Source organism: Erinaceus europaeus, unplaced genomic scaffold (genome assembly GCF_950295315.1).
Source record: "Erinaceus europaeus unplaced genomic scaffold, mEriEur2.1 scaffold_706, whole genome shotgun sequence".
Classification (NCBI taxonomy): Eukaryota; Metazoa; Chordata; class Mammalia; order Eulipotyphla; family Erinaceidae; genus Erinaceus; species Erinaceus europaeus.
The window spans coordinates 7109-35085 of record NW_026647395.1 but is presented as its reverse complement, the minus strand read 5'-3'; the positions used below and the strand labels follow the sequence as shown (position 1 = coordinate 35085).

General features: G+C 48.5%; 1 protein-coding gene across 5 annotated transcripts; it reads left to right on the top strand.

The window, feature by feature from the left end:
* The first annotated feature begins 3763 nt into the window (after nucleotides 1–3763).
* On the top strand, nucleotides 3764–27831 carry WNT5A (Wnt family member 5A). 5 transcript variants are annotated; one of them, XM_060183971.1, is made up of 6 exons: nucleotides 6582–6936; nucleotides 8516–8632; nucleotides 11012–11145; nucleotides 12326–12576; nucleotides 17333–17625; nucleotides 22945–27831. In XM_060183971.1, exons 1-6 carry the CDS (start codon nucleotides 6667–6669, stop codon nucleotides 23401–23403), a joined length of 1524 nt encoding a protein of 507 aa, XP_060039954.1. In that variant the 5' UTR covers nucleotides 6582–6666; the 3' UTR covers nucleotides 23404–27831. The 5 variants fall into 5 exon arrangements, with proteins under 5 accessions (XP_016042778.1, XP_060039954.1, XP_060039955.1 ...); XM_016187292.2 differs by lacking the exons at nucleotides 6582–6936; nucleotides 8516–8632 and adding an exon at nucleotides 3764–5157; XM_060183972.1 differs by lacking the exon at nucleotides 8516–8632 and having other exon boundaries at nucleotides 6587–6936.
* Nucleotides 27832–27977: the final 146 nt, after the last annotated feature.

Here is a 27977-nt window from a genome sequence, read left to right as displayed (position 1 = left end):
GTGTGTGTGTGTGTCTCCCCTCTCAATTTCTGTCTCTATCAAAAAAAAAAAAAAACCACACAAATAAAATAAATAAGTTTTTTTTTTAACCTCCAGGGTTATTGCTGGGGTTCAGTATCTGCACTATAGATCCACTGCTCCTGGAGGCTATTTTTTTTTTCATTTTTGTTGCCCTTGTTGTTGTTATTATTATTGTCCTTACTGTCATTGCTGTTAAATAAGACAGAGAAATTGAGAGGAGGGGAAGACAGAGAGGGGGAGGGGAGAATAGACACCTGCAGGCCTGCTTCACCACCTGTGAATCGAGCCCCCTGCAGGTGGGGAGCCTGGGGCTGGAACTGGGATGCAGGTCCTTGCTCTTTCTGCCATGTGCGCTTAACCACTTAACCTGCTGCACTACCGCCTGGCCCCCCAAATAAAAAAGTCTTGCTGAGCACTTGCTAAGAGCTGGGTTTGATCATGAGAACAAACAGCCATGAGAACATTGTCACAGAACTGAATGTACCCCCCTCCCCCCCATCTTGGGAGTGATTTCTACCATCCACTATTCATTAGCAGCCTTTATCTAAAATTCTGTGGGTCAGATAGATTTGTGGAAAATTCTAGGATTTTTTTTTTAATGCTGAAATGAAACATGCAACTATTTAATTTGCAAATGGTCCCAGTGAGGTCTGGAGAAGTACCCAGTAACCCAACATCATTTGCAAGTCTTCAGTGGAAAAGTGTGAATGTTTACTCCAACTGGGATCAAACAAGGCTGTAACTGGATTTGTCACAGGAGATCCAGTTTTGCAACCAGAAAGCAGCTATTCTCTATTCTCAGAGCTGCTTTTTGTAGAAAACCAGATTTCAGGGCTAGGTGGTGGCTCACTCAGCAAAGCACATATATTGTCTTGTGGAAGGACAGGGGGTCAAGCCCCTCATCCCTGCCTGCAGGGGGAAGCTTCATGAGTGGTGAAATAGGGCTGCAGGAGATTTTTTTCTCTTTCTTCCCTCCCCCCTCTCTCTTCCATTTAAAATCCTCTATTGATAAAAAAGAAAAAGGGTTTCCAGGAAGTTGTTTCCAGGAGTTGTTCAGACACTGAGCCCCAGGGATATAACCTTGGTGGCAAAATAAATAAAATAAACAGCTATTCAATGCAAGAATGCAAGATGCATGGCCTATGCTAAGTACTCATAATCATCCCGGTTCATTATCCCCACATACCTTATTTTCCTTATTTTCAAGGTCACCCTTTTAACTTTCCTGCCTCCAGACCACAGTCCTCTGGGCTGTATTTGTGTGTTTAAGAGTCTCCAGAGGCACCAAGAAGCTTAGTGACTTGTTAAAAGTCTCAGACTCAGAAAGGCACAGACCAGGAGCACAGTCCCAGATCTCAGGGTGGACACCCTTTAACACTGCCTACCATTCCCTTCCACCAGAGGAAAGATAGCACCACAGAAATGGACCCATCCTGGCTATGTTCACACAAACAAAGGGAAGTGGATAGAAGCAGCAAATTACCCAAAGTATTCAGAACATAGCACTAAAAAACAATGGTCTGCAGCTGAGAAATGAGTGTTTCTGGACTGGTTGTGTGAGTGGGAAGCATTCTCTGACTCAGGGCCCTTCTCTCCTTGGGAATAGGATCCTCTGGGTTCTGTGCACTGCCTGAGGCATTCAGGTGCAGGAAGCCTGTGCACCCTGCTGGGGCTCCCTTCTGAGTCATTTCACTTCCTGGCCTTTCTGTGCCTCGGCACATGAACTAGGTCTGCCAGGAGACTTCTCCCCTCTGGGCACCTGCACTGGAGGCTAGTGTGCCCCTTGAGCCCCAGATTGCTGTCATCCTGCATATGGGGGTGGGGCAGAGGAACATCTGCATAGATGCCAGACAGGCAGCCCTCCTAGGCTCCAGAAGGCAGGTCTCAGGCCAGATTGGAAGATGTCTCCAGACTGAAGTCTAAAGAGAATGAATGATGGGGGTAAGGGAGACAGCATAGTGGCGATGCAAAAGGCTTCCCTTGCATGAGGTTCTGAGGTCCCAGGTTCAGTCCCCAGCACCATCAGAAGCCAAATGGAGCAGTTCTCTGATCTTTTTGTTTCTTTCTCTGTTTCCCTCATTAAGATAAAACAAGCAAAAAAGAGGCAGTAAGAAAATAAAATTGGAGTGATGGGGGCTGGATGGTGGTATACCAAGTAGAGCGTTCATGTTACCATGTAAGGACCCAAGTTCTAACCCCAGATCCCCACCTGAAGGGGATCTGCAGGTCTCTTTCTCTCCCCCTCCTCTCTGATTATTTCTGTTTTACCAAATAAATAAATAAAATGATAATTTTTAAAATAGTGGCAGGAGACTCAGGGAAAGAAGGATGTCCCAAAGTGCGGGGGTGGGGACTGTTTAATGAACTTGGGCTTTTCCTCCATTTTGTTACAGGCAGTTGGGAATTTGCACACCATGCCACTTAGGAGCTGGACAACAGGAAGAGGTCCAGTCAACTGGGACAACTGAGGACCCGGAGGGACAAAGCTAGGATTGGAACAACTTCCTGGGGCCTCCTGGGAGTACCTGTGGCAGTGTGCATGTGTGTGTGTGGGGGGGGAGGGGCGACGACGAGGACAGAACAGCATTTACTTAGAGATACTCAGGTACAGGGAGTCCAGCGGTAGTGCAGCGGGTTAACCTCAGGTGGTACAAAGCGCAAGGACCAGTGTAAGGATCCTGGTTCGAGCCACTGGCTCCCCACGTGCAGGGGAGCCGCTTCACAAGCGGTGAAGCACGTTTTCAGGTGTCTATCTTTCACTCCTTTCTCCGTTTCTCTCTGTCCTATCGAACAACGACCACAACAATAATAACTATAACAATAAAAAACAAGGACAACAAAAAGGGAATAAATAAATATTAAAAAGAAGAAAAAAGAGAAATACTCAGGTACAAACTTTTTGTGCCCTAAAGTCAAGTGAATGCCAGAGGGGTGGTGAAAAATAAATCGTGTGTGTGCACATGCTTATGTGCACGCGTCCATTTCACCTCCGAAATCTACAAAATGGGGGAGAACCAAGGATTAGCACTCAAGTGTATGCACTATTGGGGGAACATGGGGGTGGGGCACACGCACCCGCCCCATCGTCCGGTTCTCAACAATGGCGGGTGTCTGGAAGCCCCTAAGAAGTTTCAGTGCCTGAAACCTCGTTTTCCAGACCTTTGCGGGCCTCTCACCTGGGGGGCATCCTCTAAGACACTCCGCCGGACTGCGCATCGCGCCCCAGTGCGCGGGGTCCAGGCCAGATGCACAGGCACGTCCCGCTGCCCCAAACCTCTCCATCTCCCCGTTTCCACCCCCATCGTACTGGAAGCGTTGCAGCTGGGAATCCCACCCTGGGGGCTCTAGGATATGCCCCCAGGGGTAAGGAAGAGGCTCCCAGGGAGCCGCAGGTCCCAGGGTAGCACCCAGGCCATTCGAGCTGGAACTGCTGAAGTTGGGGTTCAGGTTGCGGCTGTGGAAGGCGAGCAGACTGCCTGGTGGCGGAATGAACGTCTCAGTCTCTGCAGATGCCTGGGGGTGGGGAGCCTAGAGAAGGGGGCTCAAGCCGGGAGTGTATCCCGCCCCCCTAGCACCCCAGCCGGCGTTATGGCTTTAAAATCCTGCGAAGTTATAGGCCGTTCCCACTGCGCATGCGCAGAAGCCGAGTTGGGGGGGGTTCCTGCCCCCTCCCTTCTCCCCTCTCGCTTCAGTCGCTTTTGGTCCTGCAACTGAGAGAAAAAAAAAAACTTTTTCTTTCTTTCTTTTTTTTTTTTTCTCCACTCTGAGAAAAGAGAAACTCGGAGAAAGGGAGGGGGAGAGGGAGGTAGTTGGCCTGGAGGGCCCAGAGTGGGGGGACGCGGTCCCCGCGGTCGGTCAGTCTGTCTGCGGGGTGCAGGAACGCTTGGAGGACCGCTGCGAGCTCCCAGGCGCCGCCTCCGCCGCCCGCCCGCCCGAAGTCTGTCCCGCGCAGCTGCCCCGCGAGCGCCTGTCGCCGCCGCCGCCCGCCCGCCCGCCCCTGGGCTCCAAACCCGGAGCCGGGCTGCCGCGTCGGAGCCCAGCCACCGCCTCCGAGCCCCGAGAGCCTGCGGTCCGCCCCGGCCCGGGTGCGCCCGCGCAAGGCGGGTAAAGAGAAGGGGATCAACCCGACGAGACAAACAAGGGGTTCGGGAGACGCGATCCAGTGTCTCCCCCCTCCACTGAGCAGCCTTGCCCGCAGCCCCGCGATCCCTCTTGCGCGACAGAACGTGCGCAGAGGACCCGATCCCTTTCACCTCTCCCCCTACCCTAATTTCTGCCCAAACCCTAAAATGAAAGGACAAATGTTGGCGCTGACTCGGGCAGCTCGGACGGTGACCAGTGCGTTCCCAGCGGCGTCTCCCGGAGGAAGAGCCCCGCGCGCCTGATCGTGTGGCGGCACCGGAGCTGCAACGGGTGTGTATGTGCCCGGCGGGGGCCTGCGCGCGTCCAGGGGCTGCTACACACCCACAGGCGGCGGCCGCGGGAGCCGCGCTGGGATCCAGACGCGGAGAGGAGGAGCCGGTGCTCAGGAGGCGTGAGCCGCCTGGAGCCTGCAGAACCCGCCGTGTGAATGAACTGGGGGGCACCTGGGCACAGGGAGAGCCCCTCCCCACCCCTATCCACCCCCGGGCCAGAGTTGAGCTGTGCCCCCCCCTTCACTCTCGTAAGGAATTTTTTTTCTTTTATTATTTGTTGTAAAGTCTTTTGCACAATCACGCCCACATTTGGGGTTGGAAAGCCCTAATTATCGCCGTCGCTGATGGACGTTGGAGAGGGAGCGCCTCGCCGCCTTATAGTCGCCTGCGCGCCCTCGCTGGACCCGCGGCTCCTAGCTCGCGCCCGGCCCAGGCCCCGCCGCCACCGCCGGCCCGCGGGCCCCCGAGCCCCCTCGGCCCCCAGAGCATCCCGGCGACGCTGCGCCGGCCCCAGAGCCCAGAGCCCGCTGCCAGTACCCGCCTCGCCCTGGGCTCCCCGCGCCCGACCCGCGCGCCCCGGAGGAGCTCACAGCGTTGCGCCAGAGAGCTTCCCCAGGCGTAGCCCCGCTACTCCGCTCGGATTCCGCGGCGGCCCTCTCTCGCTCGCTGGCTCGCTGGGGAGGCGACTTCCTCCCCGCACCCCCTCCCCCTCGCCATGAAGGTAGGTGTTCTGCGTGCTGCCGCCACTTTTTTTGCTGAACCTTTTCTCCCCCCTTTTGCAAGTTAACTGACCCCCCCACTCCACACCTCCTCCCACTGGGCCTCCATCTCTTAACTCTCCCTCCAGGCCGGGAACTCCCGCGTAGCCAAGCGGACCCCTACTTACCCTGGTGGACCCGCGTTCCTCCCCAGCCTGCTGCCCTCCCCCTACGCTCGCCCCCCCCCCCCCAGTCTCCGGGGAGGCGGGTGGGGGAGACCTTTATTGCTCTTGTACTAAGGGAACATTCTGCAAACTTTTTTTTTTTTTTTTTTAGCTTAGGAGGAGGGGGCAAAAGTGGAGAAGAACTCTGGCAGAAAAGCGGAATGTAGTGCATGCACGACTTTTCCTTTTACCCCCGAGTAGCCCGCCTGGGGACCGCTCTATTGATTTCACTCGCAAGAGAATGATTCGATTCAACAGTTCTCTCGCGCCCACTCGGAGGGGACGCACAGGGTGTGTGGCCTGGGCTCGGCCAAAGAGACAGGGACGCCTTGCTTGTTTGGGACAACCAGACTAGCGGCCAGCGCACCGCAACCTTTTGCAGCTTGGAGGCCAGGTTGCTGGCTGTCCATGGCCAGCGGAGGTGGCGGGCGCGCGGGGGGGGGGGGGGTTCTCCTGTGCTGGAGGCTCTTTGCCTTTAAGAGTGCCTGGCGGGGGGCCAGCGCGCACCCCGGCGCCGGGAGCCGGGTCGCGTTATTAGCATTATTAGCCGCCACCTGGCGAGCTCGGCACTTTGCAGCAGCTGCGGTGGCTCTTGCTCCCCAGGCTGTGACTGCGCGCCCCGGTTCTCCTGCGCGGGGCTCTGCCTTGTACTTCGGAAACCTTGGGGCCTCCGCCTTGGGGGGTGAGCGGGCCAGGGGCAGTTTGTGAACTCTTGTTTGTTTTAATTGTCAGTTGTATGTTAAAGCCGAGTCACACACTCCGAGGGTCACCGAGAGTTCACTTTTACGAAAAGGGAACATTTCTCCCGGCGTTCTAACGTGCTGTTTTCCAAACAACTTTTTGCCCCCTTGCATGCTCGGATCCTATCCCGATTTCCATGTTTCCTGGTCTCCTCTCTTTTTATTATTATTTTAGTTTTTAGCTTGGGAATGAGACTGCGATAATTTCTTAAAAGCAAATACTCCCCCCCCAAAAAAAGGTTAAAAATTTGAAAGAGCCCCAAAGACCCTTAGGCCTTGTGTCGCTAGTCAGTCCCCCTCACGCACGCGATCCCTCTCTTTCCCCCGGTTTTTTGCAAACGGACAGCTCGCCCAATGGAAGTCACTTGGAGCCCACAACGGGGTGGCACCTCCTAAGCCCCCAGCCCCAGCCAGCTCACAGGCCTTCACTGTGGCCCCGCGGCCCCGCAGCCCCGCGGCCAGAAGCAGAAATGACCTTTGGAGACCGCTTCTGCCCCAGGAGGTCGCTTGAGGACCCGCCTGAGAATGCTTAGCCCCAGGGAGGCCGCAGGAACCGTGCGCCCGGGCCATGCACGCCCCCCGTGTGTCTGCAGGCGAGGGAGGGGCGTGGAGGGAAAGGCTGAGCTGCGCTGGCCTTGGAGGCAGAGGCTTTTTAGTCCCGCCCGACTCCACAAAGGAGGACCCTACTGGGGAGGCCCTTCCTAAGAGCCCCTGGTCTTCCCCTCCCCTCTGCCTGAGGTGCACGGGGGTTAGCACCAGGCGCTCGAAGCTTGGCGTTCCAGTTGGTCATTTCTTCCCCGTCGAGCGGTGCCGGCTGCCCCCTGTTGGCCGTGTGGAGGTAGGACATTTGAAGTTTTCCGTGGGGCGGACAGGCGGATTCTTGTTATACCTTTCCACCTCCTTGAGATCTTCACTCTTAACCACTCATACACCCCCACCCCAAACTCCTATCTCTTGGTCCTGCTCGTCCCGCAGGGCCTCTCGGAGGCCCACTGAGAACGAACTGGAGGGCGCCACTTCCACCATGCGGAAGGTCCTGACCTGGTAGTTTCTCCAGGGCATGAGCACAAGAGCTTGGCCCTGGGAGGCCTCTGCAGGCACACGGGTACCCCGGCTGGCTATAGATTACAAGTGTGTCACTCTGTCCCCTGCTCAGTGCTTCAGTTTTATTAAAATTATTGAAACCGCCTTCCAAGACTAGGGATGAACTTATCTTTAATTTCCTTTCTCCTCTCCTTCCATGGACACCTGGATCTCCCTCTGAACTGAGCTTGCGTGCAGTGGTAGTGATATGGGTCTCTCTCTCTCTCTCTCTCTCTCTCTCTCTCTGTGTGTGTGTGTGTGTGTGTGTGTGTGTAGGGGGGTGTTGTCTTGTCTGGAGAGCGATGGCTGGGGATGGTCAGGGAGGAACGAGCAGAATGAGACTTGGTGGTTCTTCCTTGGAAGCTGATTCTTCCCTGGAAAAATGGTTCTGAGCTCACAAGAGCAGCGGGAGGATGTTCACATTTGTTGCACAAGGGTCTTCTTCCAAGTTACCTCTGGCTACAACCCCTCACCTCTTTGCATCCAGGAGACATCCTGGCCCGGGGGGTGGGGGGGTGTGGTGGAAGGGTGGGGGCAGGAGGAGAGGCAAGGCTCCCCTGAGTCCAGGAGAGAGGACTGGGAGCTGTAGCAAGGCGGACTTCCTGTGGGCTGAGATGCTGGATCCACTGTCTCTTCCATTTTTGTGAATGCAACTAAATATTTTTCTTTCAAGTTTCTCCATCTTTCTCTTTGCTTCAGAAAAAGATTGTATATGTATGTATGTGTTGGGCGGGGGCACAGTGTTGGTTTCCTGAAAGTCTTGGGAATTCCTATGCGTCTTACCAAAGCTAGTCCAGGTCAAGCTCAATTTTCCCCTTCAAGTTGGTCGCCTGACCTTTCCCACTCACTCTCAATGACTTAGCTGGAGAGGGAGCTGAGGCGGACTCTGGATGCAAAGAACCTAGTAGAAGGGAGATGCTTAAGCAAAGAGAGCCCCCAAGGGTGACAGTGGGACCAGGTCTCTACCTTGCCACGCAAGTTTCTTTTGGGGGCTTGCGGGTAGGAGGACTTGGGTGCTATGCTCATCTGGCCGCATTCCGATGCCTTCCTTCTGCCGCCGCGGAACCAGTGTCATTTACCCCCCCCCCCCCCCCCCCCGTCACACAGCCCCCACTCCCGCCTGCAGACCTGTTGATAGAGAAGGGTTAAAGGACAACTTTAATCCAATGCAAAGGTTGAGGGAGGAGAGACCAAAGGAGCAGGCAAGACTTGGAATAGCTCTGGGCTGCAAACAAGGGCGCGCAGACGCCCTCCCCCCACCTCACCCCTTCCGTGTGCTTGAACCTCTCTCTCCAATGGTCTTCACCCTCCTCCCCACCCCACACCGCGACCAGATCCTGAGGCTCCTTCCCGGAGTCGGCTTCCTGGGGCCGCAAAGATCCAGCCAGTCCTGGGGTACTCTCAGCTTCTGTTCAAAACTTTTGTTTGAAGCCTGGTGTGACAGTGTCCGGGTAAGTCTCCTTTCGTTACTGTCTTGTCTACTCGGATCTTTTCGTCAATGGACTGGACTGTCTCCTAGATTTTGTCCTCAGGTTGATCGTTGCGCTGGCTGCGGGCTCCGTCAGTGTTGCAGACGCGTGGGGCCTTTCTGGGGTGTGAGGGGATTGGAGCGGGAAGGGGGCCAAGGTGTTTCTGGGCGAGCGCGCGGGGCTAAGTAGAGTCGCGACTTGCCGGGCCCCGCGGCGAACCCTCGGGGACCCCCTCCACCTTCTAACTCCCCCCTCCATGCATCTAGAAAGGACCGGAGTAGAGAGGAAACCCGATGGCTCCCACCTCTGAGGAAGGGTAGACAGTCACTGGGCCGCCAGTGGGTTCAGATTGTGTGGCTTCGCCTCTAACAAAGAGATCCGTCGTAATCCGCCGAATCTGTTATCAATTTCGGGGCTGCCCGCGCCCCGCCCTGCGCGCCCAGGCCGCAGGGAAGCCCCCAAAGTCCGCGCGGCCGGCGGTCAGCGAGCTCCGCCGCCTTCTCCGAAGCACGTCGGGGCACTTGTGTCGCGGGGCGCGCGTGAGCGTGCTGGGCTGCAGGGGGTGCGTGGGGCTGAGTGTGCGCGCGGCCTGGGCCTCGCCGGCCTGAGTCAACTCTGCAACACGGCCGGCCTGCAGTTAGTCCCCCGTAGCCCACCCCCTCCCGCGCAGGAAACCTGACACTCCGGGCGGGGGTGGGGTGGGAGACCGAGCCTCCATGCTCCCGGGCTGGGGAAACCCCAGGTTTCTTTTTTCCGTGTTGCACCCCTAACTTGGCGGCGTTTCGAGGGGCCGGCCGAGCCCCGAGTAGCGGGCGCTGCGGAGCTGCACAAGCGTGTCCTCTGAGCTAAGCCCTGAGGTGCCAGGGCCCCGGGTGGCGGCGGGCGCCCCATCCCCTGCGCCCCTTCACCGCCGCTAGGGCCCCCCAGGCTCCACCGCGCAGGTTTCTGACTGGCCTTCCACCGCCGGCAGGGGACTCTCTGGGGGCCTGCGGGCGGCGCGGCGGGGTTACCCTTCTCCGAGCTGTAAAAGGGGATTTGGGAAGCAGCTCTTCGCACCCGCGCCCGCCGCCGCCGCCTGCAGGTGGAGGAGACGCCGGCAATGGCAACGGAAGCGGACCCGACGGTCTCCGCCTCGGGGACGTCGCGTTGGGGTTCTCTGTGCACCCCGGAACTCCCAGGCTCGGCCGAGGCGCGGGAGTCTGCGCATTTCTGGCCCCTCCAGGAGAGCCCTTACATGGGCCCCGCATCCTCACCCTTCCGGGCCGAGTCGAGACTGAAATGGGCTGGACTCCAGGGCGGAGGTATTCAGCCCAAGTGACCCGAACTTCCTGACCAGGACCGAGAGGGAGCCCCAAGTTTAACACTCCCAGGCTTCCTGTCCCCAGCTCTGTGTGGCAGTTGCAGTGCCAGGAAGTGGAGATGAGAGAGAATGAGAAACCCGAATTGGGGATGGTGGTGGGTGCTGGGATATCAGGACCCCGACCCATTTCTGTCCTCTGAGCCTCCCTTCATTCCCCAAGGTACTTGAATTACTGGAGGAGGCCCGGAGCTGGAGAACACCGTTTTCCGGTTGCTTGGCTTGGGGGCGCACGTAGCTCCCCCCGCCCCCCCCCACCCGCGCCCTCCATCTCCTGTGTCTTGAGGAAGACGCGCCCCCCTTCCAAGGGGCACCCCCGAAGTGGCCCATGGAGGAGGCAGCCGTGGTTCATTCCGAGCTGACTTTCCTAGCTGGACCGTGGCGCGCGCAGCTCCCCGGGGCCGCGCCCCCCACCTCAAACCCCCCCCCCCCATAGCGTCCTGCCCCCACCCCACCCCACCCCACCCACACCCGCGCTGCCACCCCGCCTCCAGCTCGCCGCCAGCAGCGCGCAGCACTCGCCCGACTGAGCCTCTCGCCCATGGAATTAATTCTGGCTCCACTTGTTGCTCGGCCCAGGTCGGGGACAGGACGAGGGTGGCGGCGGGGGTGTGGAGCGGAGCCCCGCGGAGGGACTCAGGCGGCCCGCCTGGCGGGTTGAGAGGGGGTGCGGGCCGTGCGAGCAAGAAGGCGGCAGCGCCTGGCACCGGGGGCTTTGCCTCCACGGCACTGAGACATGTTTGTAATCGCTGGCGTGGCCCTCGCGCAGGATCCCAGCGAAATCAGATTTCCTGGTGAGGTTGCGTGGGTGGATTAATTTGGGGGGGAAAAAAAGAAAGAAACTGCCTATATCTTGCCATCAGGAAAAAAAAAAACTTATCGAGGAGAAACACAGTCAATCAACAGTCAACTTGAGAGACCCCGGATGCCTTCGTTGTTTAAACTTGTGTGCTTCAAAATTATCTGAGAGGCCATAAATATCTGCTCCTTTCTTCCCTCTCCAGAAGTTCATTGGAATATTAAGCCCAGGAGTCGCTTTGGGGACAGCTGGAGGTGCCATGTCTTCCAAGTTCTTCCTAATGGCTTTGGCCATATTTTTCTCCTTCGCCCATGTTTTAATAGAAGCCAACTCTTGGTGGTAAGTTATTCTATCTACTTTTTCTTTTTTTAAATTTTTCTTCAAGGATTCATTTGTTCTAGGCTACTCTTTAAAAATCGAACTTCTTGGGCTTTTATGTTATACATATCCATATACTATATTGTATTTATATGTATCTCTTCAATATTTTTCAGTTGCTCTTATTTTAAAATATCTTCTGCTTAGTTGGTGGGGGGTTAGAATTGATACATTTTACCCCCTATGAGCTTCCTTGTTAAGATAGACGCTTCTAGTATACCATGTAAGAACAGGGAACAGAGATTCATTTCTCTGGTGATTTCCTTTTGGCCACCAAAGCTGCCTTCCAGCTTTTATTTTCCTGTCACTGGAGGTTATTACCCTCCAGAGTCTGAAGCAGGCAGAATTATCCTAAGACAGCTAAACTCTAAGAGGGGAAGTGTATGGGTTTGAAATTTGATCAAAAGGAGGTTGACTTGAAGTAGTCAAATGTCCCCCTGAACGAGGCCTGGTAGATAGGCTGCAGTATATCCAGAGGATTATTTTTGACGGGGTTCTGGATATTTTCCCCCCTGTAAATGAACAGCATCCCCCCCCCCACTGTCAAACATGACTTCTGTTCACCGGATACCTTGTCTTGGGTCCTTCACAATCACATAAAGGCCTTTTAAAAATATCCAGAACGTGCTATACTTTCTTCAGCCTATACACTTGTCTCACTGTTCTTCTGTCCTTCCTAAGGCACTGCTATCTCCCACCCTGTGTCAAATTGTGTCTACTTTCGGCCTTCATACCTTTTTTCCAAGACAGATCTATTCAACTGGTAGGGGCACCGTGAGTCACTTTCTCTAATGTCAGGGGCCTGTCCTTGAAACCACCCTCTTTCTTCTGAGTAGATTTCAAAAACACTAGTTCAAGTGCATGGCAGAAGGGCAAAGAAGGGAGTGAAATCTCTAACCAAGGAGCCAGATGGCTGGATGGGGTTGGGGCTACACAATACCTCCGTTTTCTGAGTGGAGGTTTAAACAGAGAAGTTTTATGAAGGCCTTCTCCTACTTTGTCAGGAGGACAAACAGGAGAAGAGAAAAGGCATCTGTGTGCTGAGAGCTCTGTATTGCTGACATGCTTGCATGGGGCCTACCTCGAAAGTTCACGTAAATCTTGAATGCACATCTCCCCCTCCACTCCCCCCTCCTCTCAGGTCCCTAGGTATGAATAACCCTGTTCAGATGTCAGAAGTATATATCATAGGAGCACAGCCTCTCTGCAGCCAGCTGGCAGGACTTTCTCAAGGACAGAAGAAGCTGTGCCACTTGTATCAGGACCACATGCAGTACATCGGGGAAGGTGCGAAGACGGGTATCAAGGAGTGTCAGTATCAATTCCGGCATCGGAGATGGAACTGCAGCACAGTGGACAACACCTCCGTTTTTGGCAGGGTTATGCAAATAGGTAAAACCATTTAAATATATATATATACATATATATATATATATATATATATATATATATATATGCACATGATCCTCAGAAAATGTTTTTGCTGCTTACTTCTAAGCTGGATAAAGAGAGCCTTTTCCAGCCAGGTGATGGCTTAGGGGTTTTTGTCACGATTGCTGTTTGTATTAATGATTCTTAGAATGCCTTTAGATGGATTATAAGTTATCGCTATCTTTAACCAAAATTGAGGGGGGCATTCACAAATACCTTTTTTTTTTTTAGCTGTTAATTTTTTTTTAACATCTTGTTGTTCAAAACAGAAGCATAGCATTTACTTGTTTGGGGTTCTCAAAAGTAGAAGTGGAAAGTTGAGTTGCTCAGATCCTTTTACACTTCAAAACTTTCAACTTTCTAACAATTTGAAGGGTTCATGAATTAGACTTAGTACTATCTTTTTCTTTTTCAGAATGCTGGATAGGTTGGAAATAAATAAGGTTTTAATTGAAAGTTTAGACGTTTCCTGGGGCGATAGAAATATGCATTAAAATTCTTTTTAGTTTCAGAAAGAATTTTAATTAGAAGCAATCAAATTTACATTTTCGCAATTGATATAAACACGCAGGCTTTGCATCTCAGCATGGATACTGAAAAAAAAAGTTAAATGTTCATTTTTAAAATGATTGGGCTTGCTTTTCTATTCAGGGAGAAGATGCCATTAAAACTGAGTGAAAGGCAGAAATTTGAAAAATCAGGTTGCCGCTGACCTGCTTTAATAGTAGAAGACTGCACATAACAGATGCAGACCTCTGTGTTTTCTAGTGTGAATGTTTTAGGTTCCTTTACTTTTATGCAAACACGCCCTTATAATTAATATGACTGCAGTGACTCCTCATATAAGAAGCAATTCATCAAAGCAATTAACTGTTTATACTGACTGGAGATTAAAAAAAAAGTTGGCTTAATATCCGTCACGGATGGATAAAATGCTTTTTTAAAACCCCTGAAAAGTGTATTCATTGAGAACAAAAACGAGTTGTCAGTGGATGCTTGAGCCAAGCGGCTTCATAAACTAAAATAATACAGGACTAGAAGCCCGTCCTCTAATTGAATGGGAAAATGTTTTGCAGCCTCAGCCCACAAGGTTTCATAGGGCTTTGTCCTTCCTGTTAATGATTAAAATGTGCTAATGTATATACTGGGGTCCAAAGCTAGGAGCTAACCTTCAAAACACAGGCATTTTCCCCTAGATATGGGCTGTCTTTTGTGGCTAACTGTGAGTGTGGTGGAGATTTAGTTCTTCTGTATTTCCATCTTGTGAGTGATCTAAAAACATTATTTAGAGTTCTATCAGAATGGTGAGTTGTCAGCTTTGCCCTTCACCTTTCCCTTACATGTCACTCCTAAACTGTCTTAACTGTAAGACCACTTTTTTTTTTTTCCATGTTTGTGTGTGTAAGTATCTGCATATGTATTCACTCACCTGATGGCAACCAGGAAGGAAGAGAGCTATTGGGACTGTTGGGTTTGTTTATTTGTTTTGGGGTAGTTACTCAAAACAACTTTGCTTTAAGCTCTTTTTCTCTTCCTCAATAGAATAAGTTATCAGTTGCTAAATGGATTTGAGTCTGCTTGGAGATTCACTGAAAATAAGGTCTGAGTTCAAAGGGCCTACTTCCTAATGGGATAAGCAGAACCCTTGGTCCAAAGGCTTGTGCTTTACTATCCCTAAGAAGGATACTCTGGGCCCCAGCTGAGTGGTATCTCTGTCTGGGTTGATAGGAAGTGGGGTGGGGGCCAGACTTCCTAACAGGCTTCTCTCTGGGACTTGGGGAGTCCTTCTAGATACTATCATTCAAGCAGCAGAGGACCTGGGGAGATGAGAACACATTCATTCTGTCTCTGTCTCTCTTTCTGTGTGTCTCTGTCTTTCCCTTGCCCAAACTTCTGACATGCAGAAAGCTACTGCAGGTTGACTTGACACAAGGCCTGATCTCTTTCATTTAGTAAAGAAAAAAAACAACCAAACAACAGCAGCTGCAGCAACAAAAACCAAAACAACAACAGCAGCAGTAACAACAAAAAACCTTGAATCACTGAAGAGGAATATGAACTGGGATTGAGAAAGTAATTCACCTTTTAATTTTTGCATCTAGGGCTATGTTTGAAAAGAATGAGTTACAGGAACACTTAAAAAAACAGTTGTGATGCTGAATGGTATACCATACATGTGGCCCATGCCTGAGTGCTTGTGCTTAGTACACCATGGGCATGGTGGCAATTCTTATCCATGAGAAACTGACCCTGGGCCAGGACCAGTGTCTGAGAAAACTCAGGCCGTGTCATCTCCACTCCCAGCCCCACACCCACCCTCAGCTCATTTTTCTAGGGTTCCATTTGCCTTGGTGGCACTGTACACAATCGTCTGAGGAAGGGCACCACTCTCATTTTTCATTAGGCTCCCCATTCCCTTCCTGCTTTTGTCTCCATCTCTTTGTCTCCACACTGTGAAAAGATATGTAAGAAAGGCATCCTTCTCATGCAGGGTGAGGATCCAAGTAGATGCAGATTTCACCAAAGGGGCAAAGCTGACAAACCAGCCCTGGGGCAGCCACAGGCCATTAGTCAAAAAGCACTTTGCAAAAGCTTGCTTTGCCTGAGGCCACCAGTTAGCTTAAGAGCAGGGTTCTACTAGCTCTGTATTCTGAAGTAAAAATGTAAATGCTCAAGACATACTTAATGGGGGGGACATTTCTAATGTGCATGATATAAAAGCCCTTTTATACTCTCTGTCCCCCAAAGGACATTGTGTGATATTCTTCTATCTCCACGGAACTGTTTATCTCTTCTCCCTCTAGCTTAAGCTCCTTATTTCATCCAGTATCCCAGCATTCTCTTTATTATCAGCCCTAATCCTTCAGTAACTCCCTAGAATCCTCTCCTCTCCCTATCTTTCGCCACTTCTCCCAGAGGCCCTGCCTCTCTCATTAGAGTCAAGGGAGACATAACACAACCATAGAAACTTTCAGGATCTTTCTGCCAACCACCAGCAGGATTCTCAAGTTCTTCCTTTTAAATGCTAAAGGGAAGGTCTGGGGATAAATCAGAACCATCTCCATTCCTGGAAGATGGTTGCATATTTAAGGACAGAGAATTCCAAGGCCAGGGTGTCCTATGGAGTTCTGAGTTGGCATGCTGTCCCCTGCAGTGATCCTTCCAGTCAGGATGAGTCCTGTGGCCAGTTCACATACTGTCTGCCTTTGCCTGCCCACCCTACCCCCCCCCCCCCAAAAAAAAAAAAAGATGGCTGGCAAGCTCTTTAAGTGTAGGAGAAATCTAGTCAGGCCTAGGGAATTCAGTGCCAGTAGGGACCTTTCCCCCAAGGCATCCAGTTCAATAGCCTTTTTCATACTTGAGGAAAGTGAGACCTTGTCAGTACCCCCTTCCCCCAGTTTCAGCTGGCCAGGTGTTAACCCTTTCTTTTTAGCACTACAGCATTCTTACTAAGTTTCTTATATGTAAAGAGCTCTTCATGTGCACAGCTGCCTCTAGTTTGCTCCTGTGTGTTTTACAGGGATATATTTTCTGCATGTATTTGGATAGGAGAAACCCCCCCTACCAGGTTTGTGTATTTTATTTTATTTTATTTTTGCTTAGATAGAGCTTTTCCTCTTAACACGTTGAGGCAAAGGCTGTCAGGATATTGCAGAAGCATATTCAAGACCAGCAGGCTGTTTGGAGAATAGACACTTATTTCTTGAATGAGAATTGTGAGGACCCTCAGTTTAAAAGGAGAAGAGACAAGTTTCAGTTGGAACCTTGTCCTGAGACAGATTTTGTGTGCTGTGGGTGCCAGGATGGAACTGCCAGGGGCGGGTGGCAGGCTGAGACTGCTGTGGCCATAACCCATGTTGCGGTGTTGGACTATCACTTGGCTCCTGAGACTTTCCTGGGACTCTCCACCTAGGCAGTTCCCTTCTCCTGCCCTGTGTGTAATTGGACATGAAAGTGACATGAAACAGGAAAATAAATAGGAGGAAATTGATCTAAGTCCTGAAGTTCCTCGTGATCACTTTTATCATGTGCTTGTTTGCCTGTTTTCTCTTTCTTTCTTTCTTTCTTTCTTTCTTTCTTTCTTTCTTTCTTTCTTTCTTTCTTTCTTTCTTTCTTTCTTAATAAAGAGCTTCTTTCTCTCTGTGTTTCTCATATTCTCCAGAGCACTGCTCAGCTCTGTCTTATAGTGGTGCTGGGGTTGAACCTGGGACTTAGTAGTCTCAGGCATGAAAGTCTTTTCTTTTTTTTTTTAAATTAAATCATAAACACCACTCCCACCACCAAAAGACTGTTCCATTCCACCGTCTCCCCCCTTGAAGCTGAACATCCACCCTCACCCATGAAAGTCTTATAGAACCCTTATGTTGTCTCTCTAGCCCAGGAGTGTTAACTGTTTTCAAAAGACTTACTCGGATATCAATCCAAGCTTTAATTAGAATTTTGTCTTCCAAAGTGCTGCAGAGAAGAATGCATGGACCTTTGACTCCAGTGTTCCTGTGTGTGTGTGTGTGTGTGTGTGTGTGTCTGTGTCTGTGTCTGTGTCTGTGTGTGTCTGTGTGTGTATGGGGGGGTGCTCTTGGCTTTCCCTCCAGGGAGCCCAGGGCTTGAGTGCTCTGCTCCCCCAGGGAGCAGGGTGGGCTGCGTGGCCAGGGCCTGCGGTGGGTGCTCTGGCCCCCGCGGCCCCTGGCGGCCGGTGACCCCACGTGGTCTCCCGCAGGTAGCCGTGAGACGGCCTTCACCTACGCGGTGAGTGCGGCTGGGGTGGTGAACGCCATGAGCAGAGCATGCCGCGAGGGCGAGCTGTCCACCTGCGGTTGCAGCCGCGCTGCGCGCCCCAAGGACCTGCCGCGGGACTGGCTGTGGGGCGGCTGTGGCGACAACATCGACTACGGCTACCGCTTTGCCAAGGAGTTCGTGGACGCGCGCGAGCGGGAGCGCATCCACGCCAAGGGCTCCTACGAGAGCGCGCGCATCCTCATGAACCTGCACAACAATGAGGCGGGCCGCAGGGTGAGTGTCCCTGTCTGTCTCCACTCCTGGGGTTCCCCTGCTCCCTAGCTCTGCTTCTGCTGGCGCTCTGTGTTTCTGCATATCTCTTATGGTCACTCCCTCTCTCGCCTTCTCCTGGGATGGGACCCCCTCCCTTCACCCATCTTCTGTCAAAAGGGGTCTCTGGGAGTGAGTCCTTTTTGACAAGCTCCCCACCCCCATCTACCTCAGTGCTCCTACAAGTATCTGAGAAATAACTTTCTCTGCCTTTCTTTTTTTCTTTTTCCTTTTTATCCTTTTCCTGGGCTGGGGGGGGGTGTTGTTAATGTCTTATTGACAGTTGTTGACACACGGAGAAATTAATCATCTCACCATGATACCTATCTGTCAAACACTCTGACCCCCAGCTTAGGGTCCTTTTCCACCACCATGCAGCAAGACCACAAAACTGCCCTTTGCCCTCTTTCCCCATAGTGTTTTTGCTTTGGTGCAATATGCCCATCCTAGGAAAGAGAGAGAGAGAGGTAGAGAGAGAGAGAGAGAGAGAGAGAGGAGGAGGAGGAGGAGGAGGAGGAGGAGGAGGAGGAGGAGAAGGAGAAGAAGAAGGGAGAAAGAGACACTTGCAGCTTGTTATGTGACTTATGAAGCTTTCTCCTGTAGGTCAGGACCCTTGGCTCAAACCTGGGGCGGCTTGAACCCAGGTTCTTTTGCACAGTAACTTGTGGCTTCCTTTCTCTGCCTTTTTAAATATTTTAAATCTTCTTTATTTATTTATTAGATAGGGACAGAGATAATTTTTTTCATTTTTTCCTTTATTGGGGAATTAATCTTTTACATTTGATAGTAAATACAGTAGTTTTTACATATATAACATTTCTCAGTTTTCCACATAACAATAAAATTCCCATTAGGTCCAAGACAGAGAGAAATTAAGAGGAGGGGGAGATAGGGAGGGACAGAGACACATCTGCAGCACTGCTTTACCACTTGTGAAGCTTTCCCTCCACAGGTGGGGATGGGGGCTCCAACCCAGTTCATTGCGCATTGTAACATGTGCACTCAACCAGATGTGCCACCACCCAGCCCTGTCTGCCTCCCCCCCTTTTGTTGCCCTTGTTGTTTATCGTCGTTGTTGTTATTGTTGTTGCTGTCATTGTTGGATAGGACAGAGAGAAATCGAGAGACAGAGGGAAGACAGAGAGGGGGAGAGAAAGACACACCTGCAGACCTGCTTCACTGCTTGTGAAGTGACTCCCCTGCAGGTGAGGAGCCAGGGGCTCAAACCAGGATCCTTATGGCAGTCCTGCACTTTGTGCCACCTGAGCTTAACCCACTGTGCTACCGCCAGGACTCCTCCTGTCTGCCTTTCTAATTAGCCCCCCAATGCAGTTGGCCAGCCATGCTTGAACATCAAAAGCATAAATATCCTTCTCTTTCTTCCCTTGCCTGTTTGTGACTGGGCTTAACTCTGGGAGAGGAGTGATTTCTCCCAGTGGATGGCCAGTTGTGAACGCCTTCATGGCAGCATCCAGGACCTTTCCCCTTCTTTCCTGATAGATCAAAGAATTTTTCTAGGAAAACTCTAGCATTTTTTGTTTGTTTTATATGTTTGTTTCTCATTAGATAGAGGTAGAATCAAAGAGACCACAGCACTGAAGCTTCCTTCAATGCATTGGAGTCTGGGCTCAAACTGGGGGTTTAACATGAGGCAAAACAGTGCACTGTACAAGGAAGCTATTTCACTGGCTATTTCAATGTGGAATTTTGCATGTCCAACTATCAGGCAAGTCTAGAGGGACTTTGGATAGAAGAGAGATCCACTCAGAAGTACTCTGAGAGGAATTAGTGGGGAACCCCTTCGAGCCTCTCTGTTTTGCTCTGTTATTTCTCCTTATTCTCTTCTACTCCCTGAGGTTAAACACATGGCACTTAATGGCTGCCCTAAAATGAAGGAGGTGAAAATTTTCTTTAACTCTGTCAGCACTGGAAACTGGAACCATTACTTTTTCATAGAACCCAAGAATGGTGCCAGGAACTTTCTGTCAGCGACTTCACTTGTGTGTAAGGGCAAGGGAATATAATCACAGAGTGAAATAGAGAAGAATGGAAGCAGTCTTGGAACTCTCTGGCAATATACCCTAATGTTTTAAAGATTGGGAAACTGAGGCTTAGAGAACTACTCCATGCCCCTGAAGGAAATGAATGGATTGAGCTAGAAGCACAGTCTTTTTAATAAAGTCAGGTGCCATGACTGAGAGGGGTGAAATAGGGGTTTTGGAACTGGAGATTGAATTTAAAATCCAGTCCTGTCTGTCCCCTTCTGTTTCTCACCTTAGATTCAGAAATCTGTTGAATGGCTATGGCATTAACTTTTGCTTGGAATCATTGTATGAACTGACTATAAGCAGACAGTCCAGTCGACCAGATCCTGTGAAATGATCAGTATTTGACTATTTTTTTCTTTTTATAACAAGATTTCTTTTAAAAATGTTTTATTTGTTTATTTTGGATAGAAACAGAGAGAAATTGAGAGGGGAACGGAAATAGGGAGCAAAAAAGAGAGAGACTTGCAATACTGTTCCATTGCTCATAAAGTTTCCCCCTACAGGTGGGGATCAGGGGCTTGAACCCAGATCCTTGCACATTGTAACATGTGCCCAGTATTTGACTGTTTCTGACCAGCCAAAGCAAAAGTTTCATATGATGCAAAGAAATGAGTTAGCTTTGCATCCATCAGTTCCTAAGTGCTTGATAAATTATAATATAACTGACAGGCATTACTGAATGTTTATAGAAGGGACATAGAGAAGTCAAAGATTATCTAGATAGTTCCTGTATTCTCTTCAGATTTCATGCTAAACATTGAGGAGTGTGGTTGGGAGCACTAAACTCTGCAGAATTGGTTATGTGACTTGAGGGTTGAATTAATTGCTCCAGAGAGGAATAGAGTAGCCTCTCCTTTCTCAAGCTTCCTCACATAGCTGAAGTGCTCACAGTGTGCCCTCCCTCCCACCCTGGTTGACCTGAGAACAGGAAAAGGATTTGTTAGCTGTATTCAATCTGGGAGCCCATGAGACCTTGATCCCCTTCTGTTAGGCTGTCCTGACCTTTCTGGAACACACACTGAGTCCAGAGATGCTGTGTTCTCCATCTTGGGGGATTTCTTAGACTTGGCTTTATAGTGAAATCACTAGGGGCTTAGCCCCCAAGACAAGGGGGTCAAGTGGAGAGAGGGGATTTTGGATGAATGGAAAAGCACCAATATGCTACAAATTCCTTGACCATCATCATTTTTAGCAGTGATTTTTTTTTTTTTAGGGTAGATTTTATCATTCAAGTAGTGTGCTTAGATTTTGATGGATGAGTTTCTGTGGAAGACATAGGTTTTGCTCCAGGATGTTGGGGGTGGCAGAGGGAAGTGGGACCTTATGCCAGGAAATTATATTAGCCTTTGCTCGAGGTATTCGTTCTTTATTTTTCTCAAAGGGGAGCAAAGGTTAAATAAGTTTGCAATACCCTTCCTCAGACAAGCTGAGTAGCTGAAACACACATTATGTCAAGGGAGTACACTTTGGCCTCTTTATTAAGAAAGCCCCTGATAAATCCCTGGAGGGAGAATTTAGTTGCTGCTCTGAGTGGAAGCAGCCTCCAGGTTCCTGACAGGCCCTCTGCAGGAATGCCAGCACCTTGACAGCTCCAGAGGGTCACTGGCATAGGAACTGTGGGCATTCAGCACTATAAATAGGCAGCCGCCACCTCCCAGACTGCTGGGCACAGTACTTGTGGGGCTAAACCCATGGGTACTGCTACTGGGAGGCCAAGGTGACCTGGACAAGGGCCCAGGAGCAGGGCTCTAATGCCATGCCCTCATCACCCTGGAGAGAGACCAGAGTGGCCGACAGTGTCCTGGTAGGCTAAGTATTTTCCATGTGCTCCCTAATTTATCTGCAGAACAATACGGCAAGGTCAGTATTTTCACCCTTGCCTTCACAGGTGGAAAGCAGACTTGCCTGCATTCGGGACCAGAATCCTAGTGAGATTCACCTCTGCCTGGGCCCAAAGTGGGTTCTGTCTGTCCACCAGTAGGGGCAGGGGAAAAACTCTGACAAGTAGGTCTTGAAGTCTAGCCTCATTTTCCCCACATTCTAGCTGTGTGACTTGTGCAGGCAATTAACCCCACTTCCTCTCTGTGCAGTAAGCTAATAATCTACCCTGTGTTTTAACACTGCAGGGAGAGTTAAATGAGATAGTTTCTTTCTTTTCTTTTTTCTTTTCTTTCTTTTCTTGCTCTCTTTTATTGCCACTAGGGTTATTGCTGGAGCTAGGTGCCTGCACTGCTCCTGGTGGCCATTTTTTCCATTATTTTTTATTTGTTAGGACAAAGAGAAATTACAAGGGGAGGGGAAGTAAGGAGAGAGACACACCTACAGCAGTGCTTAACTGCTTATGAAGCTTCCTACCTGCTAGTGGGAGCCAGGGGATTAAACTCTGGTCCTTGCTCATGGTAACATGTGCTCAGCTGAGTGTGCCAAAACTCACCCCCTGATAGTTTCTACTTGTAAGGTGGTGCCTGGCATAAGCAGCAGTAATAACCATGATAATATAGATTTGGACCCTGGTTCTACGTGGGTGGAACCCCCTCCCAGCCATAGCACTTACCAGCTGGCTCTCTATTATGAAGCCCAACCACCTGGGTTCAAATCCTGCCAACTCTAGTCCCCAGTGGTTGTAAGCTACTCAGCTCTGTCTGAGCTTTACTTTCCTTGTCTGTGAAATGGTATGACAGTGCTGCTTCGTTCCAGGGGCAGGTGAGGCAGGTAAGACATGGTGAACCATTTCTGGGAATATTGCTATAGATAGATGAGTTATTGCTGGGGCCATTATTTCCTTGGGAAAAAAAGAAAAGAAGCAACTGAAATAATGTTTCCGTGTTCATTATGATGCTGCAAGGATAGGATAAGAGCATTTGTGTGTGGTATTTATTTTTTAAATATTTATTATTCTTTTAATTTGATAGGACAGAGAATTTGAGCAGAGAAGGGGAGATAGAGAGGGAGACAGTTACCAGCAGCACAGCTTCACCATTAGTGAAGCTTCCCCCCACAGGTGGGGACTGGCAGTCTGGAACTTGATCCTTCTGCATTGTAACATGTGCACTCATCCTGGTGCATCACTGCCCAGCCCACTCTTATTATTATGAGTATTAAAATCAACAGAAGACTTGTGGTGGTGGAGACTGGGGAGGAAATAGCTCTGTTTCCCCTTTAAGTGGTGGACTTGTCTGTCTTTAGAAGATTTGGCCAGGATCCTCCTGGACTAAGCACTCTGCTCTCCCTGCAGACGGTGTACAACCTGGCAGATGTGGCTTGTAAGTGCCACGGGGTATCCGGTTCGTGCAGCCTCAAGACATGCTGGCTGCAGCTGGCAGACTTCCGGAAGGTGGGTGATGCCCTGAAGGAGAAGTATGACAGTGCAGCTGCCATGCGACTCAACAGCCGGGGCAAGCTGGTGCAGGTCAACAGCCGCTTCAACTCGCCCACCACACAGGACCTGGTCTACATCGACCCAAGCCCAGACTACTGTGTGCGCAACGAGAGCACCGGCTCACTGGGCACACAGGGCCGCCTGTGCAACAAGACATCAGAGGGCATGGATGGCTGTGAGCTCATGTGCTGTGGGCGTGGCTATGACCAGTTCAAGACGGTGCAGACAGAGCGCTGCCACTGCAAATTCCACTGGTGCTGCTACGTCAAATGCAAGAAATGTACCGAGATCGTGGATCAGTTTGTGTGCAAGTAGGGGCTGCCGAGCCTCCTGCCTGCCACCCAGCCCCGCTCCCAGGACCCACTTATTTATAGAAAGTACAGTGATATTTTTTTGTTAATATTTTTTCCTCCCCAAGAATTGCAACCAGAACCATTTCCCCCCTATTCTCATCTAAGAACTCTGTGGTTTATTATTAATATTATAATTATTGTTTGGCACTAGCAGGGGGCGGGGACCAAGACAAATATTTATTGTGTGCATCTTTGGAAAGGTAAGATGAGGCATATTTTGATGGGAAGGGAAGAAGGGACCTGATACATAACCTAACTTAATTTGTGTGCACATTTGGGAGAGATGTTTGCTTTTTCTCAACTGTGGAGTCATGGGACTGGTAGCATGCAGCTAGTAGAGGATGGAACAAATCTATGCACAGTTCAGCTTCTGTAACCTATGTTAACTGTAACTGCTCTGGTGGGAGTTGAAACATCTTGAGTTGAGAAAAAAATTGAGAAAGAGACAGACAGACAGACACACACACACACACACACACACACACACACACACACATATACATACACACACTCCCTGGCACAGGGACTGCCAACCCCTAAGCATGAATGGTAACTTAAAATCTTAGCATGGGAATCTCATACCCAGCAGAAGTGACGTATCACCCATGTCTCCTACTTCTCACAAATTTCCATCTGCAGATAGTTCTATTCCAATTGCTGCTGAAACTTGGGGAACAGAGAAGTGCCCAGGAATGAAAAAGAAACATTCAACTCTTCTTCTATTAGGACAGTGCGTAGAAAGCTGTTGTTAGACTTTGATTTTCAGATATTAGAAAAGGACACCAGAATACATCTAGATGATTAGAGTTTATGTTAGTAGGGGAGCTGGGGAGGTTGGCTTCATATATATATATGCAATGAAAATAGGCTGTATTTTTTCTTGGTGACCCTTGGAGAATAAATGCTAACACTGAATAGAGTACTGAATCCCATGCACAGCTCCTCAGTCAAAACAGCAAGGCAAGTGCATTCTAGTCAGCACCGCATCAGAGCAGCAAACTAATTTCAAGGATAAAAATGAAATCTGCCTTCCCTCCCACTTGACCCCAGGCCCTCTCTGCTTCCTTCACACAGTGCTGCTGGCCCCAGATTCCAAACAGCAGCTCCAGTAGTCCTTTGACTGCAAGACAGGAAATGAAATGTTAGGAGCTCCACTTGGAAAATGGTTCATTCCTTAGGGACTTCTCTCCCCCCCGCCCCCGCCTTTTTATTTTGAGGCACAATAGTATGATGTTCCAATGACACGACTTGGCCAGTGGAGTTAACACAGAGGTGTTGCAGCATTCCACTGTTATGATCCTGTGTTCTGACTATCTGCTTTTCCCTAGTATACTGCAGGTATACCCTCAAACTGTTCCCAGTGTACTTGAACAGTTGCATTTATAAGGGGGGAAATGTGGTTTAATGGTGCCTGATATCTCAGTCTCTTGTATATAACATATATGTATACATATATATATAATATAAATATAAATGTAACTATATCTCAGTGCAGCCAGTGATTTAGATTTACAGTTTACTGGGGGGGGGTAGTTCTTGGTCTAGAGCATCTTTGGTCATTATTGCAATCCAACTGGAAAAATTTTTCCAGAAAACTTCTGGGTTGAGCTTGGGCTGTGGCCCCAGGGCTGTCATATCTTGAAGCACCTTGTTTCTGATTATCTAGAAGGTCTTACTCAATGATAAGCATTTTGGTTTGACGATTTCCTTACCTTGTTGTCCCCCCTGCCCCCCACCCAGCCTCTGTCCTATACACTTTCTGGAGGGGGCATTATTGATTCCATGAGACGTGAGAAGGAAGAGAATTCAGAACTCAGGAGCATCATTCAAATGCCCCATAATCCATCTAACAGGCTAGAAATCCAGATGAAGACATAATATAGCTAATTTAAAATTTTTTCTAAACAAGGACACCTCTTTCTAGAAAGCACCATCCAAATGTGTTCCTATCTCAGACTTGTGTTGTTTTTAGAGGTTTGAAAAGGTACATATCTCTTGTAACCCTCCTAGACTTGGTGGCCTCCTCTCACCTTAGCCACTGCTGGCTCTTTAACTTATTGCACAAGGATATTCATCCCCCATCGGTTGCAGTAAATTGCAGGCAAGCGAGGATCTTGAACTTAAAAAGCACTAATTAGTTTAAAATGTCACTTTTTTGGTTTTTATTATACAAAAACCATGAAGTATTTTTTTCTTTATTTTACTAGACTAGATTTCATTTCTTTCTTAGTGATCCATGTTTATGAAGAGAGTTGAGTTTAACAATCCTAGTTTTTAAAAGAAAACTATTTAATGTAAAATATTCTACTTGTCATTCAGATATTATGTATATCTCCTATGGTTTTTATCCTGTACTTTTAATGTACATATTTCTGTCTTGCGTGATTTGTATATTTCACTGGTTAAGAAAACAAACATTGAAAGGCATATGCCAAATGGAAGATAGAATATAAAATAAAACATTACTTGTATGTTGGTAAGTGGTTTCAGTTGTCCTTCAGAAACTTCATGTGGAGATTTCTTTAGAAGCCATGAGGGGTAGTGTAGGGTGACTACATGTCAGAGTAATAGAAGGAAGGAGAACTTTACCAAAACCAAACCATTTGAAAGCTTCAAAATTTTTCTAAATGTAACAATAAGAAAAGAATTCTCTTTTCCTATATATGTCCTATGAAGAAAGAGAGAGAGAAAGAAAAAAAGAAAGGAAGAAAGAAAATCAAACAGATGGCTTAAAGCTGGTTAGTGGATTGCTCACATTCTTTTAGCATTATGCATGTAACTTAATTGTGTTTAGAATGTGTTGCTGTTGTAACAGCTCAGAGAAGAACCGAAAAGCCCTGTGCTTTTTTCTTTGACCTGAATTTTAGCCCCCCCCAAAAAATTCTATTTGCATTTACCATTGTGATGCTTCTTCAGTTAAAGTTACTGTGGATGAAGAGTTTCTATATCCTTTGAAAGCAGTTTTTATGGAAAGTGAGCCTCACTATGCAGAGACTGAAAACTCATCAGAAACCCAAAGTTCACTGTGTTAAGTGCAATTAATATGAGTTCTGTGCTCTCCTAAAGCATATACCCAAATCTGGTCTGTGTAGATGGATATTAGCTTTCTGCTTTTTTTTTTTTCCTGGATAACCTTGTAACATATTGAAACCCTTTAAGGATACCAAAAATGCATTATTACACACACACACACACACACACACACACACACACACACACAAAGACCAACATATAGAGTGTTTAAAATAGCAATTTTGGGCAAATTCAAACATTTGTGGTTCTAGGCCTCACATCTGTTTCAGTTTTTCCTTAGTTGTATATTGACCAGTGTTCTTTATTGCAAAAACATATACTCAATTTAGGAACATCAGCATTTTTTTGTCCTTTTCATCCTGGAGTGCCTTCAAGATCTTCCCAATACAGGAAAATCAGCAGCAACAACAACACATCCATATCTCTGTACATAGAGCCACACTCAAAATTGTAATTATGGGCGCAAGTGAAAGGAAGACTTTTACATTTTGGTCCAGTTTATCTTTTTAGTTCTCTGACCTCCTGGGCCTGGCAGTGTATATGTTTTTGTTGTCTGCTGAAAACCTTTTCTCATAAGATTTTGCCAATACCGTTTTTGTTTGTTTTTGCAAAATACCAGTCAAGCCGTTTGCTTATCAATTAGGACACTAGCAGGACAAGTATTCCAAATAGCTGAGTGGTACTGACTAGCTCCAAGAAATCACTAGTGGATAAAAGGCTCTAAAGACTGAGTAGTCTACAATATAAATATATAGAGAGATAGGAAGGGTACTTAGAACTTGAAATATATATATGTGTGTATATATACATATAATACAATTTATGCATCAAAGCATAGATCTAACATACTGCATTATCATTGTAAAGTATACTTTTAAAATATTTATTTTTCTATAAAAAGTATTTCTTAGCTTCTTCTGTATGTAATGGTGAATACCAAATGCCGTATTTTGAAAGCAAGGTGATAAAATGATGTTTTTATAGAGAAAAAACTCAATAGTGTAAAAATTAAAACCTAGTAAAGGGATTCTAATTTATCCAATTATACAAATTTTACACTTAAATATAATAGTTGGGTAATATTTTATTTTGGCTAAACATCTTACTAGTGAAATTTAAGACATGAGTGTAAATTTATTACAGTTTTATGTGATTCTTTAAAACAAAAACATCAGTTTGGATCTAGAAGATTAAAAAGCTGTCTGGTATTTTAAAGGTCAAAAAGGAACAAGGAAAAGTGCATCTTGGACCAGTTTTATATGTAGTAGAAAATTTGCTGGGCTAGAAATGAGATAAAGAGTATTTATTTTTTGTTCATACCTTGTACTTTTCTATTAAAGTTGTTTTTTGAAATTGACGCAGTCATGTGTGTATTTAGCAAAGATTGTGCCTGTGGTAACTAGAGTTTGAAGTGGGTAGAATATGACTATAGTTTAGGGCATCAGGAAGGAAACACTTAACCTGGTATGTTGTTGATATTACCATTGGCTCAGGAAAATTTAT

Excerpts from the sequence above, each read along its gene's own strand:
- WNT5A (XM_060183971.1), top strand. The coding sequence starts at position 6,667 with ATGCACGCCCCCCGTGTGTCTGCAGGCGAGGGAGGGGCGTGGAGGGAA. Across the intron at positions 8,633-11,011 it reads CCTGGTGTGACAGTGTCCGG|AAGTTCATTGGAATATTAAG; the intron begins GTAAGTCTCCTT and ends TTCCCTCTCCAG. Across the intron at positions 11,146-12,325 it reads ATAGAAGCCAACTCTTGGTG|GTCCCTAGGTATGAATAACC; the intron begins GTAAGTTATTCT and ends CCCTCCTCTCAG.